The sequence below is a fragment of the Ambystoma mexicanum genome, chromosome 11 (genome assembly GCF_040938575.1).
Source record: "Ambystoma mexicanum isolate Mex_15411 chromosome 11, UKY_AmexF1_1, whole genome shotgun sequence".
Taxonomy (NCBI): Eukaryota; Metazoa; Chordata; class Amphibia; order Caudata; family Ambystomatidae; genus Ambystoma; species Ambystoma mexicanum.
Genome location: NC_090934.1, coordinates 1,367,928,811 through 1,367,946,895, shown reverse-complemented (window position 1 = coordinate 1,367,946,895; position 18,085 = coordinate 1,367,928,811). Strand labels below are relative to the sequence as shown.

Here is an 18,085-nt window from a genome sequence, read left to right as displayed (position 1 = left end):
CATGGTAACCTATCTGTCCCGCTTAAAGGATGCCATAGGACAGCCAGTCTAGTGCACTTGGTAGACCCGAGGGTAGCCTGTCAATAGTGCCTAGTAAAGTTTACAAAGGTAGCTGGCTTTGTCTTCCCCACAGACGATCAGATAACACAACGACATCAAAGTTAAGCTCCATTTTAGCCTAATGCATGTATAAACGCACCACTTCCATGGACATCTGCCGCAGGCACGGCAATCCATCTACGCACTTTAGAATGCAGCTACGACTACAACAAATTCGGCCTAGCTGATCACATAACCCATTTGAACTGAAACACCAGTCTTGCCTCAAAACCTCTGCCATTAGAACAGAGCGAAAACCTACGGCACATTTCGGTATAGCTGGGTACATTTTGTGTCTTCTGCATTACCGCTCTGTCATGACCTCCCTCAGCACCCGTCCACATGCCTGTCCTCTTGGGGCGCTTACTGGAGCCTAGCCAACCCTCCGAAATCCTAGTCTTAGCCAAATGCACACATGCATCTTAAAACTCCTCTGAGAACCTTCCCATATAGCGACTTCGGTCCTCGAGGGCATTCCTACCACAAAGCGCTTTGAGGCTTTCTGTGCCCTTTTTTAATTTGTCTATCAAAATCTTGGTGAAAACCAAACGAACGTATTAGGTAAGGGACACAAACAGGCACAAACCAAGACACTAACCTCATACACATGTGTTTCTCCTGGTTTGTCCAAGTTCTCAAAAACAGCCTCGTGTTTGTCCGCCCGAACCTCCACAAGGCTATGTTTGTAGTTGACTTGGATATTGCGGTCCTTGATAATTTCCAGCAGTGCGTCAGCATATTTCTTTACACCAAAAATGACGCCCAGGGAAGTATTGAAAATGATATTAGCATCAGATCGCTTTCCTGTCTGAAAAAGAACACAAAGTTACTTGCATTTAGAAATAAGGTTTCAAAAATAAAAAATAAAATAAAAAAGCAGAGTGTCGCTTTCTGCAGATAATTCCTCTGGGATTATTCTAGTTGGGTAATTGGGTAATGCATTTGGTTTTAGCACTTTAAAGTGGTCTTGTAAAGTGCCCCGCTGCCTTGATGCAGGCTTCATTGCGCGTCAGTATGAAACTGTTAACTTTCATGTATTTTCACATTCTTTTTATCCTCTCTACTATAGATCGCTGGAAATCATGTCTTTTAAGTTCTTCCGTTTGTACTCTTTTGGACATTGTTTTAAGGTGGAAAAAGTAAAACAACTTCCGAAGATAGAAGATCAAAGTAAAACAGTCAAAAAGTTCCACATAGCGCCTGGTTTTAAAATATCGCTCCCTTTGGTGGAACGTCAGAAGTAGTCAGAATCTTAAAGATGGCCAGTTTGTTTTACTTCAGTGACTCCCGAATTACTTTGTTCGAGTCTTTGAGCCCAGAATGGCACCCTTACAAATCCAATAGGCTGTTCTGCCTAAAGTTTGGCTCAGACTTCCAAATGCGGAAGGAGGTAGGGTACTGCCTGGAATTTCACCTCAGTATGGACTTTCCCATTTGAGACATTTACTCCCAAACCTTTAGGTATAGAAACATTTAAATGTATTAAAAATTGGATTGTCTTCCAAGGATGTACAGGATGGAATCTCACCCAACAAATCTTAACAGAAACTCCAAGCTGACTGACTCTAGGCTTCTTACTGACACCAGGGGTATGGTATTCCTTATACTAAATATACTACATGCATGACACCATTAGTATCATATCCCAGCAGTCATTTTCTTATGCCTACACTTTTAACTTTCAACAGTTTGATTTTTAATTCTATTCTTTTCTGCCACTTTTTCTAATGCAGCACCCTTTTTACTATCTTGTCTTCCCTTATATCATTCCAACTATAAGTTATCGCAGCCAAACACCCCAATGATTTTCTTATTACAAGAGCTTGGATTGTCACTTGCCTGCAACATGCAAATAAATACAAGCGTATATCCATAGCATTGTCCCACGTATTATGAAATGGTCAAAACCCACTTATTGCGTTCTTAAAGTACAAGCCTTGACATAGACTTCAAGCAAATCTCTGGCCACAAGTAGCCGTACCTTTCTGAGATATTCCTCCGACAGGTACATGATTTTCTGAGGTGCTCCGGCGCATTTCACGGGCGTGTTCGGGAACGTGAAAATAGCATTCCCCTTCTTGAAGTCCTGCAAAGCCTTCCAGGTTTTTTCAACCGTCTGGAGAGAGTAGTTGGAACCTATTTTGGGATAGCTAAAGCCTTCAGGCAAACCCTTCACCTACAGAAAAAGAGTAAATCGAAATATTATGCATGCACAAACATTGCCATTAGTTTCAGGTCATGTTGACCATTGTTTATATGGGAAGGTCCGCAATTTAACACAAGCTCAGTTTCTACTGCAGAACAATCAGCCATTAGCAGATGTGTGACCATGTGTCCTGCGATCACTGCATTATTGCACCAAAATTAAAGGGGTAGCAAAAATGACAACACACACCCTTTGATTCAGATGGCATCACGAAAAGACACATCGCATGACATCTGACCTTTTTAACTAATTCTTATATCAATTGTAAAACTACTAAAATAATTTAGAATGTTACAGCACAGATTAAAAAAAAAATGCATCTGACTGGTAATTAATATTGTGCTGAAGAGAGGGCACTGTCTGGCAGCTTTTGCCAAGGGTAGATTTACATGACCCTACACTTCCTCTCACTGGCAATACACACCTGGCACTCATGGCATGTTGGCCACCAGTGCTTGTGTGAAACCCAGAGAAGACTTGGACTGGCTATAAAGAAATTCCTGAAAAGATGGCCGGGCAGACCAATCCAGGTTTGATGGCTCAACCAGTGCATGTGGTAGCAATTAGAACTAGGGTTCCTGGCCCAGTATACTGCCCCCTCTGTCGCCAATGTCCCCCCAAAAACACGAACCTTCAAGTACTACTGAAACAGTTTTCTATAAAGAGTCACAGGTTGCTAATCGCTAACGTGGGCCACCTTCTTTTTTTTAAACCAAGGCTTATTTTTGGAACAAATCAGATACGGGCCAATAGATGACGCACTCTAGGAGAACAAAGAGAATAACTGACGACAGCGACATTTTACAAAGGCATGAACTTAAAATAACGCCTTCTTTTCAGACTTTTACTCATGATTTTGGGCCGAGTATCAGCTGCTGCTTGACTACCAAATTATTTTATTGTGAGACATTCGGCACGCCATTAGTTCTCCAATTACAACTTGTGTCGGACATGCTCTGGCTGGCCATTTGGCCGAATAGTAAGACGGACTTACCTAGACTGATATATGATTTATCATAACTAGGCTCCGCTCACATAAGGACCAGTTTAAGGAACTTTAATCTTGTCACCTTTCCCGATAACGTATCTGGTTTGAACTGGAAATCAATGAAAGTTCTGTTTAATGCTTTTTTTCTCAAAACCCGGAGCATCATCCTTCCATTGTTGAGTCACGGAAAATCACTGAAGAAATGTATCTACCCTTTCAAGGGCTCCTGATAGGCATGCCAGGAAACCTATCAGCATCCTGCGTTACACCGGCTTCCACTTGCTTTTAACCAGAAAGGCGGGAATGGTGGAAATGATGGACTATCTGGGTGGGATTGCAACTTGTTTGAGTGGAACATGCACACTTGTTTTGTAGTTCCTGCAGCACATTTGCTGATTCAATGACTGATCATCCTTAAGTTTAGGCGGTGTCATTTTGCTTATTTTTACCTCACGTTAGCGGTCGACCAAAGAGTGTGTTGAGGCCGCGTGCAGTTTTTAGTTGCGGCTAAGGTGATCATGGAATAAAGAATAGCAGGTTTAATCATTGCCAGGCCTTTCGGTGCTGGACTGCCCAGTTGGGTGGTACAGACTGATGTGGAAATGAATATTTCTCCTCTGTGAAAAGTACAGTCAGCTGAAACGTGATTCTAGACCCTCCCAAGTGGGCACCTTCCCCTAGAACATGTTATTTGGCCGTGTTCGTTCTCGGTAGAGGGGCTCCCAAAACGTTTTGTGAATTCTTAACTTAATGTATTCCTTTGATTATCCGCTTAATATTCTTTTTATAAAACTTTGTTGTTAATGGTTGTTCTGTCAGTTGAATTATGTATGTGAAGGGGCTGGATCAATGTGTTGGTATGAAATTTGTATTTTTATGGACTTGGCCAATATAAAATTATAATAATACTACAACTAATACCGCATATCTATTTGAGGCCGTCTTTGCCTCCTTCTGTGTAGTTCTCCTGGGGGTGGTGAGGTAAGGCCTGCCCCGCCCAGTCCCCATTTTGTCAAACAGAGCAAATAAGTTGCTCAGACAAGTGACAGATCGGAAGAGGAAATAAGAAGGGAGAAACCCTCTCGAGGCGAGCAGACAGCTAGGAGGGGAGTAGGGCAAGAGAGGGCAGAAGAACATGGGGAACAAGCAGGCATCAACCAGGGGAATCAGAGTGGGAAATAACGGAGTGTTTCTGCAATAAATAACCTGACTTGTCGCAATGCGCCAGGCCATCCTCTGTCCGTCCTTAAGTAGGGTGTATGCACGGCTCCCCAGAAAGAGGGGACTAATCTCAGATCCCATAATCCAGCGCCCATATTGTAGCGGTTCATGACAATACTTCACAACACGCATATGGCGGAACACAACAATGTGGCTAACGAGGGCACCGCAGAGCTTCTCTTCAAAACACAAAAAATATAGGAAAACCGCATGTCTTTTTGCAAAAACGACTACACGTCTATTGTAGGCTGCCACAGAAAATGCATTAACCTATCCATTTAATTGTGTTCACTTTCCATTTGATTCCAAGTACCATCAATACAAATACAATTACACAAACAACTTAAATAGGTGTCATGCCACAAAGTTATTAATGTGAACAATTAGATCTTGGAAGCCTAGCCCCCTTCTCTTATTCCCCCTTGCTGCCTCCCTATCAGACCTTCATGAGGTTTAATGTGAAAAGACAGCGTGCTACAAAACTGCAAGTCCAACAATACAAATGGAGTGTGTCGGCCACTCAGTGTATTTATAGCAAATAATCAGAAGAATTCAAGATTCATTGGGAAAGTCATCTAAGGTAAATAGGACATGGGTGAACAGCAGTCTTAGTACACCCACACTACATTTCACTCAACAGGGCTAATGTTGGCATTGTCCACCTCCACTGGAGGCCACAGATAAGCTCATTCCAACGTATCACTGTCTACAAAAAGGTTTGGCATAGGAACGGGGCCCTGAAAGAGCTCCAAATAGCATGGTGTATGCGTAACGTGCACTTATAATTTGACATCAGTTTTCCTACACTTTATTTTTTTTGGCCTCTGTCCTTACAGCTTCACTAGAGGCAACTACGAGCCCTGCCCCCAGATAAACTTTCCCAGTGTTGTATCTGTCGATTGAGCAGAACTCAACACTATTTAGTGTCTGAGAAGCCACAACAACAACCACCAGTGCCATCCAAGTGAATTTCCTATTTACAGCTCTTTGGAATGACCTTGGAAGCACTTTTAATTTTGGGGGGTTTGTTTTTGAAAGAGCATATACACCTCTCCCTGTGGGTGCAATAGGGCTTAAACTTTAATTAGAAACATGGCATTTCTCCTTCATCGTGCAGAAGGTTTCAGAGTAAAGGTTTTCTGTGGAGCAAACTGAAAATCAAAGAGTAATTTTGTGTCAAATAAACCCAGAAAGTGTGCATCAAATTGTGCTGTATCGATGACACATTGCTTGTTGGGGATAGCTGGTCTTTTGAAAACTAGCGAACACAAACAGGGGTTAGCCTAATAAAATTATCATCCTTGCAAGACTGGCCGATTTATGCATTACAGTAGCTATTCCTTGTCAGAGACACACAACAGCGACTCCAGTGGCTGAGAGGTAATTTGCAGGTATTTTAACACTTATACCCTAACTGACCAATAGTGGCTTGATAGGTTTGCCCTGGTGGCCAAAAATGAAGAAAAATTAATTTAGCACCAATTTAGCTACTTGGATAATACAGAAGGGAGCAAACAGATTTAGCTCCAATCTCTATTATCTAAAATGTTTTCCTAGAACCAACAAGAAGCAGACTATTCTATTTACCCTGTTGGCTGCCTGACATTAAAAAAAACATAGTAAGCATATATTTTATTTTAATACATGTAGTACAAACACACTTGGATTGACTTTTGCCACGGCAAAGGTTTTTAGATGATACAGATTGTGACAAAACCAATTTGCTCCATTGCATATTATATAAGCATCTGCTCAATTTTCTGCACCAGTGCAAATGTTACAGATGCATTAATGCTATTTTAATACATCACAAATGCACCTGTACATTATTTCACTGAAATTACCTTGTTGCATTTTTTTTAAATTAGGTTTCTCTCCATGCCACCATACTCACGCTCTTCCTTACCCACCCCCTAATGCCCTGAACATATTCTTACCTATTTTACTGCCAAAAGGTAATTTTGGCAAAGCAATTTACTACTATGAAACAACAGTACACAGCAGTGGCGGGTGTCATTGCAAGACACAGCATTTTAAGGCTCATGTTACCAACCGCTATAAAGCATCTTTTTTTGGATTTGATAATAAAATATCCCTTTTATATAGTTATATTTTCACAACTAACATACGTATCAGTTTATCCACAATTATTTGCAATATTTCCACAAACATGGTTCTCTTGTCATCAATTTCCTTGTCCCAGTGGCGTGTGTAATGCAGCCTAACTAAATATCATTGCTGTACATAATGATTTAATATGTGTGAGGAATATAGTTAGAGACAGTAAAAAGCCAAACCTACATTTGAAATAAAATGTGTACCTTATCAAACTGCAGTTTTATTCCAAGAGCTATGATGAGATATTTGTAGGATATCTGAAAGATAAAAAGTTAATAGAATTATCTTAAACCTGGTTCTCACACTTCAAGACTCGTCCAATGCCTGTGATTTAATTAAATGCTTTTTTTTTACCGTCAATCAAAAGTAATTTTGTGATGTATTTATGGCAACAATATTTGCTGTATTTGAATTTCGCAGTTTCTCAAACAGGGCATTAAAAGGACACATTTACTGGAAAGCTTGAACATTTTCACAGAATATTTATCAGTGGGTTTTCAACAGCGTTTAAACCCCTATACATCGCCAACAGTGTCACCTAATCTGCAAAGGAATTCATGTGGCCGCAATAAATATAGCAAGCAGGTTCTTCTAACTTTGATTGGACTGTTCAGCTTAACCATTACGGTTGCGGAAGCAACCAGCTCCCTGTGCGATACCATTAAATTCATTATTCAGAGATCAATTCAAGAGCCATTTGTGAACAACAATGGTGACTTCAAATGATGTTGGGTGCCCAGTTTGTCAAAGTAAAAGCAACTTCACTGAATTAAAAATCTAGTGCCGAAAGATCATGATTTTAGCACAAAGGACTGACCTCAAGGTAAAATTATAAACTTTGGCAACATCTCCAGAACTTTGAACATAATGACAAAAACGCACTTCAAATCAAATACAAGTGTCTCTGACCAGATGAAGGCCATTCAAGATATTTCTTGGCAGAAACCTGCTTTATGGTTTGCCACAAATCAGCAAATCAGCATATATAATCACATTGCTAACTTTCAACTTCCTAATGGCATGCAACCATGTTCTGGATTCCTTAACCTTTTCAATCCATGGAACATGTTAACTGTAAAATCTAATCAATTTTGTTTCGTTAATTAGAGTACTTATTTTATTCATGCTGTGTGAAATAATAACAAGGATGTGTACATTTCATTCGCTACCCATCAAGTAGCACAGCACTCTTAATCCGGATTGAATAGTCTACAAATTACAGAACGTCTATATTCCATACTTCAACTAAGAGCACTGTTAGAAAAGGTGTCAAAGAATTATTTGGGTGCCCACAGATGTGCACGTTATGTTATGTTACTCAGATTTATAACGTGCACCATGGCCGAAGGATAGTCACAGAGAACAACATCAATCGAGGGGACTAATGAAAAGCAGAGTTTTTAGCAAGCGACGGAAGTGCGGGTTGTTTGTGGTCAGCCCCAAAATTAAAGGGGAGACCATTATATATATTCCTAGCAGCCACCGAAAAGGCTTGACCGCCCACTCTTTGAAGACCAAATTGGGAGAACGACCAGACAGTCTCTGCCTGACCGAAGAGGGCGGCCAGGAATAGAAGGAAAAAATGCATTCCACAAGAAATCAGCACCAGCCTGGTAGTATGCCCGGTGAACAAGACAGATGTAAAGACTATTCTTTGTTTCACCGGGAGCCAGTGCAAAGAACGTAGCACTGGGTTAATGTGGGAACCATAAGGGGTGGCTGTCCGAGCAGCCAGGTTCTGCAGCAGTTGAAGGCGATGGATTAGGCCCGAGGGCTGAGCCATGCAGAGAGCATTACAAAAGCCCTAACTTGAGGGCGAAGAGGAGGCAGACGAAAGGACAGGATCTTCTGAAGGACCCTCAGTAAAAAGTGGCCAGTCTGGCACACTGCACTGTCCTGTGATGCCATGGACAGAAAAGCAGAGAGATAGACCTCATGATTTTTAACTACCGTCACTGGAATAGGAAAGTCACCCGTTGAGAATGGCCAGAAGGCCGAGGACCAAGAACAAGATTCAGAGGAGGTACCTGACGAAGTGTGTCTTTGTGGTCTGCTGCCCCATTCTCTTTGTTTTGGAAGTCTTGCTGGATATCATTGGTACGCGCTTTTATGGACACTAACTTAGACTCTTACCTGAAGAACATTATAATTGTGCATAAATAACTGCTTAGTTATTTTATAAAACTAACAGTGTTATTTTAGATCTTCTATTGCTAGGCTCCGCCTACTTCTTACGTGCTTCCATAAGTACGGGCGAGCGCACGCACTAGCGCACGCACGCACACTGTGGAAGTGCCTGACGAAGTGTCTGTGTTCGTGTCCGTGAGCCGCGTGCTGCGCACTGTGTCCAAGTTTATGTTGTCCCAGCAGTTTGCTCGGCCCTTTTATCATTGCTTTGTTTTTTCCAGTCCGACCTCAACTAACACTTTCCTTTAGTACATAGTCGCTTACAATTGTAGCGGTAACTAATACAGAAGTCACAGCTGACAGCCGCCGGGTGCTCTCTCCCAGCTCCCATTAGTGTCCTGTTCGGTGGAGCTTTACACGCGGAGAGGCTGAGTGGCCGCCCTGGCCTCCTGGTAAGATATCTTGGAACTTTATTTTAACCGTCTTTTGAATTCTGTTAAGTCTCAATGCGTTTTGGTCCGCCTGAAAATAGTAACAATGTGGTACTGTATTAGACAGCGAGCAATCGGATAATGAAGTTGAGTATCTGAAAGCATATATATTTACCATACAGCTAAGATTGTTGTTTATCACCTCTCTCATTTTAGACAATCAGACTATTTACTTTTATTATTACATTGTTCTTAACCTATTGGTTGTTGTATCACCTCTCTCATTTTAGACAATCAGACTATTTACTTTTATTATTACATTGTTCTTAACCTATTGGTTGTTGTATGAGATACCATTGTTAAAGGCCGATTAGCAGTGTATATCACTTTGTTAGAAGCACCCTTTAAATATTGGCTTGGACGATGTGATGTGAATAAGTTCACATTGCCACACACCGGAACACTATAGTTTCTCTATGAGACGGTGAACGCTATATACATTTGCTGGGAGTTATTTGTTACACTCTTTGCACCACTTCCTTTATGGTGTGCTGTTAGCTTTGAATAACTGGAGATTAATTGCATTGGTCTTGTGAATTGGTGAGGGCCGTTGGTATTCTCTGCCTATACCTCCCCCATATATATTTCTCGCTCGCGTTTTCCACACCGGTGCGTGACTGCGTGATTAATATGGAGGCGCATGAGAGGGAGATTGCTCTTCATAAAAACCTTTGTAATAGATGGATATGTATTCCAAAGATTATATCTAACGCAAAGAAAGTGTTGCCTATGTGTAAACAAATTACTGAATATTATAGTAAACTGCCAGTCGTATCAATGGATACCATAGCTTAAATTCCGTAAAAGAAGCCCTCGTCACTGAATTGACAACAGATCTGGGCTGTGTGAGCTCTAAATTGTTAAGCGATGTGTTATGTGGCCCAGCACATCATATGTCTTTAAAGAATAATGTAGCTTGTGAAGGGAATGTTGAAATTGAGCAATTACCTAGTAAAGTGATTGGATGTAATGGGAGAAGTACTCTTGACCCTACAGCTAATATCTTTTCTCCTACTCGATGTGTCATCGCATCAAATGTCCATGAGTGTAATAGTGGTTTTGTTAACGCTCTGGTACATGACCCCTCCTCAGTAGGGGCGAATCATCCTATTGACTTACCTGTCTCGTCATTGGATGACCCAGAGGTTGAATACATGGGCCTTGACCCTGATCAATCGTTAATGGAGGCAGTATCTACACCAATGTATTTTATGCCTCCAGCAAATCATGCGTTTTACAAGATGTTACAAAATCCCCAGGTTTTTGAGGTAAAACTGCAATACCCATAAAGGTTGAATGTCGTTGCCAGAGGTATCTTTTTTTACTTTCTATCCAACAGATATTGAGATGAACCCTCTCATCCATTTTCCCATTACTAAGGCTATTCATAATCCAAGTATAGCCCAGGTGAAAAGCCCAAATGACATAAGAATGAACTCTGATGACATGTTTTATGCTCTCGAAACTCTGTTGACACAGTTAATCGCTAAATGTGAAAACATGGAAATAAAATCAATATCATTGATTATACACAAGAACATGCATGGTTGTTTTCGTGTTGCATGTAGTGGTGAGCCATGCAGATTATCGCGCAAATCAAGTACGATGACACACCCGGTGACAAAGAAACATAGAAAAAAAAATTGTGCACCTCTACTCGCTTCTGTTCATCATGCATTCATGTACAGCAATAGGAGATTAAGTAGGCACAAAAAAACCAGTAAGCTGCTAAAAGAGCGGAGGTGCCTGGTAGTAGTGCATCCGCTGATACACCTCATCTGAGCGTACTTGTAGTTAGCCCATCCTCGGGACTGATTTCTGTCAATGGGGATGGTGAAGTAATCTTGGTTGAAGCCTCGTCTGGAAATTTAGTCAACACAAATAAATCCATCAAAAAGCAGCTGCAAAGAGCTGCCAAACCGAAACTGGGTAGAAAAACAACATGTGCTAATAAGATCATTAACACACAACCTACCCTTCCAGCAGTTTGGGCCCACACCCCTTGTATGACCGCAGTAAATAACAGTCTGCATACATGTTCAAGACCTGAAGTGTCAAAAAAGATGGTACCTGCCCTTCAGCCAAGAGACCTCGCCCACACCTTTGAACAGATCCGGTGTGTTATGTATCTTTAAATCTATTGTACCTTTAAGAGTTATTTCATCTTGTGACATACGCATAGTTGATCAGGTTGAACTAAAAAATCAGTTAATATCAAACGTATGTTTTGAAGTTGAGGCCTCCTTAAACTATGTTTTAAGTTTTGAAGCTGATTTCCTTCGACTGGGCTATAACATCTATCGCGTTGAAATCCCGCTAAATGAATCATATATTGAATCATCATCAAGTGTTACCAACAGCGTCCATAACACCGTCATCAGTGACGTGAAAATGTCTCATATCCCTGCCCCATCCGGCTTAACCCCAATTCCAGACATGTCTAATATTACTGTAAACAAAATGGCCACTAGTTTAGGGACTAATATGCCCAAACCTGTATGTCCACACGCCATCTCTTCCGTTAATGATACCCCTGAGGGTTATTGGCAGTGGCTACTTGCAGCATTTAAGCCCCATTTTGCTGTCGAACGACAGTGATATAACAAGGTGGATATGCTCTACTCCTGGAACACTAGAGGGCATACCCATTTGTTTGAGAATGATGGCCTAGTGAGTAAGATGGAAATATTTGGTGTGGTCGCATTGCAGGAAACATGGTTAATGGCTGAAGTGCAATTAGATGGTAGAAGTACAGTCCATCGGATGGCCACCCAAGGTCCCCCGGGGAGTCCAAAAGGAGGCCTTTTTGTCTCTGTTCTATCACCGTGGCAGATAGTAAAATAAAACCAGTCTTCTCAGTATATCTTAATTACTAAGATATCATTGGCATCATTAGATATCATCTTGATAAATGTTTATGATCTGCCAAATATGGCCATGACAATTGAGAACATTGGAGTCGTTGACAGCGTTACAGATATATAATCAGCTCCTGCCTGTTTGGCTGGTCGGTGACTTTAATGGGCTAATTGGTAATCTTCCCTTAGCGGAAGACTGTACAGTCAACTTTACATCCTCAGCTATGTCGCCGAGGGAGACCAACAGGCAGGGCTCAAAATGGCATTCATTGCTGGCTGCTCATGGGATCGTAAAACTGAATGGCATAACTCCTAGTGATCCCTCAATGGCTTTCACTAGAATTGAAGGTCGTTCAGCGTCGACCATTGACTATGCACTTTCCAACATAAGTGGGCTAGAATATATTAAGGATATGAGCACAGTCGTTAGACACGAAAGTGATCATGCCCCCCTCTGCAATATTTGTCAGCTTAGACAACGCTAGAAGCCAGCAAAGGATTTTGATGAAAACGGCAACTGTTTCTTAATGAGGGGCAGATTCGCATTCAATGGCATCAGCGTAACATTGATCAAGCCAAAATCTTAGTATCCGCATTGCTCCTGCGTTTTATACCGACAGGACCCGGCGAAGGTATGCTGTCTTACTTCTCTAAAATCATGTCTGCAATTAGAGAGAAGGTAGTCGAAGGACGATCCTATATTAGAACTATGGAAAAATCAAACATGACTAATAGGCGACGTAATGGCTTTGACAAAACAATTAAAGCCAAAAAGACGATGCAAATCGAAATACAGGCGATGCCAACAGAGAATGCCCTCAGCGTTTCTCCATCTGTTGTATCTTCATTAATTAAAACAGCTAAAAGGCATTATAAAAAATGGCTAGCACAACATAAGATGGAATGCGGAGCGAGATTATGGCAAATAATTGCTGAGATGGCCCGCACTGGAAATCCCATTGGTATATGGCAACTGCTCCAACACTCAAAACCATAAACTGCATTACTGAAGCTCAATGGTGCAGTCACATAAGCAGCACTCTAGGACGCAAAGTGCTGAATGAGGACATATTCCAAATACTCTGAGCCATGGGTTTGTCGAGCCACTATATTAGATATAATGGCGATTATCACAAACCTAAAAAAGTCATGTGCCGCAGGGCCCGAATAAAAAAGCAACCAGAGCTTTCGGCCGCCGCCCTGCACTTATTATTTGTCCAAATAGGTACGACGGGTACTATTCCTACATCTTGGCAGTCTACATATTAACAGTTCACAAAAAAGGGGCTTGGAATTGTCCGAGCAACTTTCGCATGTTAGCAATGCTCGACACCTCATTTAAGGTATCTGCTCGTGTCCTATTGCAGGAACTGAATGCGTGGATTAGAGAAAATAATATGTTGCCACCAAATCGGATTCCGAGAGGGGTCTAGCACTGCATGGCTTGTTGTTACTATCCAACGCGGTTGAACACTCTTGGGAGAAACGTAATCTTAATGTGTACTGTGCATATATCGATTTCTCCACAGCGTTTGATACAGTGCAGAGAAACCGATTATCGAAGAAGTTGTATGCATGGGGCATCCCAATGGGTCTTCTTAGGATGCTTATGTTGCTGCACACTGACACTACTGTGCGGATTCGCCTAAATGCAGTGGGCAAACTGTCAGCCTCTATGGAGACATCTAGTGGTGTAAAACTGGGGTGTATGGTTGCAGCCGTACTATTCAATCTATACTTGGCGGATATGCAAACTGCATTCCGTCTTAATGCTGCCAATCCTGTGAAGATCACTGATGTAATCATCGGACGGCTGGCGTACGCTGATGATCTTGTACTGCTAGATTACACGCCCGCAGGTCTCCAGCAAATGCTGGATGCCCTTGACAAATATTGTGCTGACAATGGATTGTTGATCAATAGATAAAAGTAAAGTGATGGCCTTTACAAAAAAACGTAGGCCTAAAAAATGTGTGGATATTGAATGGTAAAATAGTGGGACAATTGACGACTTATAAATATTTGGGAATTATTGTGGATGACCGATTAACGTGGGTCGCTCATGGACTTCTCTTCAAGCTCGGTGCTTACCATCAGCTAATGCCCAGAGTATATTCATAGGAAAAAACGGTGGATACTCGGTCTTGGCGGTATTGATCATATATATAGCAAAAATAAGATTTATACTATTGCATGCCATCGTTATATGGGGGCACAATCTAATTAAGCGGGTAGAGTGTTTTAAAGCTCGCTTGTTACGTAAATTGCTCCGCTTACCATCAAATGTAAGTGTGGAGTATCTTTACTTGGAATTTCATCTGCTTGGAATCACATACGCATTCATTAATCACTGTGTGATAAGTTTTGAGAAGCTAAATAGATTTGAAATAGACACAATCACGGCACCTTACGTTGCAGCGTTTTTGAGGCTGGATGGTAAAGCTCTGTTTGGCATCATGGGCAAATTAAAAATTCTACACATTAAGTGGGCTGGCGTACCCCTAACTCATGGCCAATCTAGTATATCTACCATGACATTTATGTTAAAACGAACACTGAAAAAAGTTAGTTATGAACAACAGTTAACTAACGTAGCCACAAAATCACATAGTAGCATTTACTGTCAAGATCAAATTACCAGATGTTCCCCTCTGGGCTATATCAATGCATATCCCAGTCCACAAACTGTCCGGCAATATTTGTTGTTGAAATTTAATATGTCGGAAGCGCTGGAAACAAAAGGTGCCCAAATGGGTATACCACGTGACAGGCAATGTGTCGCCTGTGCGGTAATGAAGTAATTGGGTCATTATACCATCTTCTGATTGTGTGTGATAGCCTGTATGCATTGCTTTATAAGCATATGAAGTCATACAATAATATCCTTGATTTTGATGAAGTAGATGCATTATGGAAGAAATGCATGAGTGGCAATGATATCAACTTGATATATTTTATGATTGTATTTTATAAAAGGATTGTATTGATTTTAAGATGTATTGAATTGTAAATTGTTGAGAGATGCGATTGTTTTAAACTATGTTGTTTTAACATTGGTGATGTAAATGTTTAATCTGTGTTATACTGAGCATTTGTTTTGCTCTATGTATACAAATAAACTACTAATACTACTACAACAACTAGGAGGTACCCACCACCACGAACTCAGTCTTGTCCCTGTTGAATTTGAGCCAATTGGCCCCCATTTACTCCCCCATGGCTGCCAGGCAGTCACACTGACAGGACGACACCTCCTCCCAGTCCCGATCTACACGGGCCAGGATCTACATGTTGTCTGCAAATGAGTAGCACCTGTAGCCATCATAGCAGATTAGGTCAATCAAAGGCTGCACATAGATGTTAAATAACATCGGGGACAAGGCAGAGCCCAGGGGTATGCCACAGGAAACAGAAGAGAGAGAAAAGGAGGCAAAGATACTAATTGGGCCCCAATCAGTCAAAAAAGAGGTAAAGCGCACCAGGACAGGACTCAAGATGCCAATAGAGGCCAGGTACGATAGGAGTATGGGGTGGTCGACAGTGTTGAAAGCGCTGATAGATCAAGCAGAATTAGGACCCCCCCACCACCTCCATTGACCAGCCTTGCCATATCATGTGCGTCTTCTCCTGGTGCTCTTTGATGGGCACAAAAGCTTCTCGAAGCATACCCAACATCCATACCCAAAGACATGCCATGCGACGGAGGAAGAAACTATTGAGAGCCATTTATAAAGCTAAGAAAAAACTGTTGGCAACGTTTAATTCTGCTAAATTAGTCCTCACCTTAGGGTGCAGAAAGCATAAAGAACAGCAATGGATGATGGGTGGCAGAAAACACCACGAATATCGAAAAAAAAGGGGGTAATGCAATGAGGATTGCTATTTCTTATTACATTAAACTCAATAAACACCTGGATATAGATATGGGGTGCATGAGTGCTATTTGACTGTTGTGGTAGGTCAGGAGGAGGGGGACAGGCTTTAAGCTGTCATGTGCAACTTGCTTTTATTTAAATTTTAAAAATGCCTCACTAACCTCTAGTCTATGGGATGCCCTACCTAACAAAGCTGAACTAGGGTGCTCGTCAATGTGAAGTCCAAACTGAATAGTCCGTCCTCTGTCAAAACCAGCCCAAGCTGACCCTGCCACTATTAATGACTCCCTTCTCCTGCGGACATACTTCTCAGCACAAGCCTCCTCAATATGATATCTTCAAATAGACTCTTGCTATTCTTTGCAAAGACTCCTTCAGTTCCTTCAATGGGTCTTCCCAGGCTCTTAAGTACCTATTCCCCCCATTTCTCCACTTTTCTTCTTCTCAACATGTGTAGACAAAGTCTCGGTCTTATTCCTCTCACAGTCTTGCCACTCACAGGAGCATGTATCATGTACTCTTAAGTATTTCTTATATTTTTGCCAATCACTGGGACAAGTAGGTCGTCCCCTGGATGATCTTCACTCTTCATATACGTTTGCCAATCACTGGGATGAGGATGCAGGGTACCATATTAATTTATTGAAAGAATGGAAAGTTGACCCCACCAAAGATTCTTCAATAAGGATGACTACCTTGTTGACTGGTGAAGGTCAAGAAAATAGTTTTGTCTCTTCTGAATTAACCCTAGAATAACAGGAAGACGTTAAGGAACTTTTATACAAATTTCCTGACGTCTTCAGTGATCAACCAGGTTGGTTGAGAAATGTTGTGCATACCATTAGAACTCCCCAAGGAAAGGTAGTGAATTTCAAACCATACAGGTTTCCTGGAGCCAGAAAGTAAATCATTCTCAGAAGTGGAAAATATTCTCAAATCCGACATGATAGAGCCTTCGGATAGTCACCGGTCCTTGCTGATAGTCCTGGTAGCAAAACCGGATCAGTCGTGTAGATTCTGTATCGATTTTAGAAAGTGAAATTCAATTTTCCAATTTGACAATTATCCTATGCCTAGTATCGACTAATTGATCGACAAATTGGGAAAGGCATGATATATCTCCACAATCGATCTAACCAAAGGCTATTGACAGGTACCGTTAAATCCTGCTGGTAAAAAAAACAGCTTGTTCCAATTGAAGGTGTTGCCGTTTGGCTTACACTGGGCTCCTGCTACTTTCCAAAGATAGAATACTTGTATGATATCCTCATCCATAGCAAGACCTGGGTGGAACATCTTTTTCACCTGTACGAAATAGTCAAGGCCCTATGAAAAGCAGGTTTTACAGCTAATCCTATTTAACCGATCAGCAATTCAAATTAGTAACTTACCATTCCCCACTTGTGTGGATAAGTCTTAGGAAGGATGCAATTGCTCGCATTAGGAGGTTTTTTTTTTTTACTTACAACTCTACTGTTTCATCGTCGCGCATAGAAAAAGGGAACGAGCAAGAGAATGTAGACTTCCTCAGCAGATTCCCTATCAGCGAACCAGGAGAAGCTATCAGCCCAAAGGGAATGGTATGTGACAAATCAAGCCTTTTTCCTGTGAGGCTAGGGAGATGAGCCCACTATGCTAGATTCCCTTTAGAGGTGGCAGTAAGCAGGACCTCACAGGGAGAGACTACCCTCTTGGAGGACAAGGACACCCTTTCCCATAAGGAACACCATTCTTATTATGCCACAAAACCCAGTACACTGACAGACAACTACACTCCTTTTACATATATTATTGTAATGTAATACCAGAAGAACAATGTCAACTGGATACTGTGAGGAGTAAGAACATGAGAGTAATGCAGAGTGCTTGTCTGTCAAGTATTGACACAAAGAAGCCAAAAGTAGGCATAGTGACTAAGAACCCAACACAAAGGTAGGACTTTCCTTGGAAGCTGGGGAGGTCCCAGCAGTTTGTCATAAAAAGAGGAGGGTCAAGAGAACAGGGAAGGGAGGCCCTGTAGTTTCGAACCTGCTGGATTGAGGAGGCTGGGAAACCGAGAGAGACGCGGTCTTGTCTGTCCGAAACCAAATATGGAGAAGAAA

General features: G+C 41.6%; 1 protein-coding gene across 4 annotated transcripts in view; it reads right to left on the bottom strand.

Annotated features, from left to right (window-relative positions):
- The window catches only part of SQOR (sulfide quinone oxidoreductase), a 329,005-nt gene that overhangs the window by 73,434 nt on the left and 237,486 nt on the right, over positions 1-18,085 (bottom strand). For all 4 annotated transcript variants that reach the window (XM_069624949.1, XM_069624948.1, XM_069624946.1 and 1 more), the window contains 3 exons: positions 6,836-6,889; positions 2,081-2,275; positions 698-907 (listed from right to left, as the gene is read on the bottom strand). In XM_069624949.1, coding sequence (XP_069481050.1) covers positions 698-907; positions 2,081-2,275; positions 6,836-6,889 — 459 coding nt within the window. The remainder of the gene's footprint in view (positions 1-697; positions 908-2,080; positions 2,276-6,835; positions 6,890-18,085) is intronic.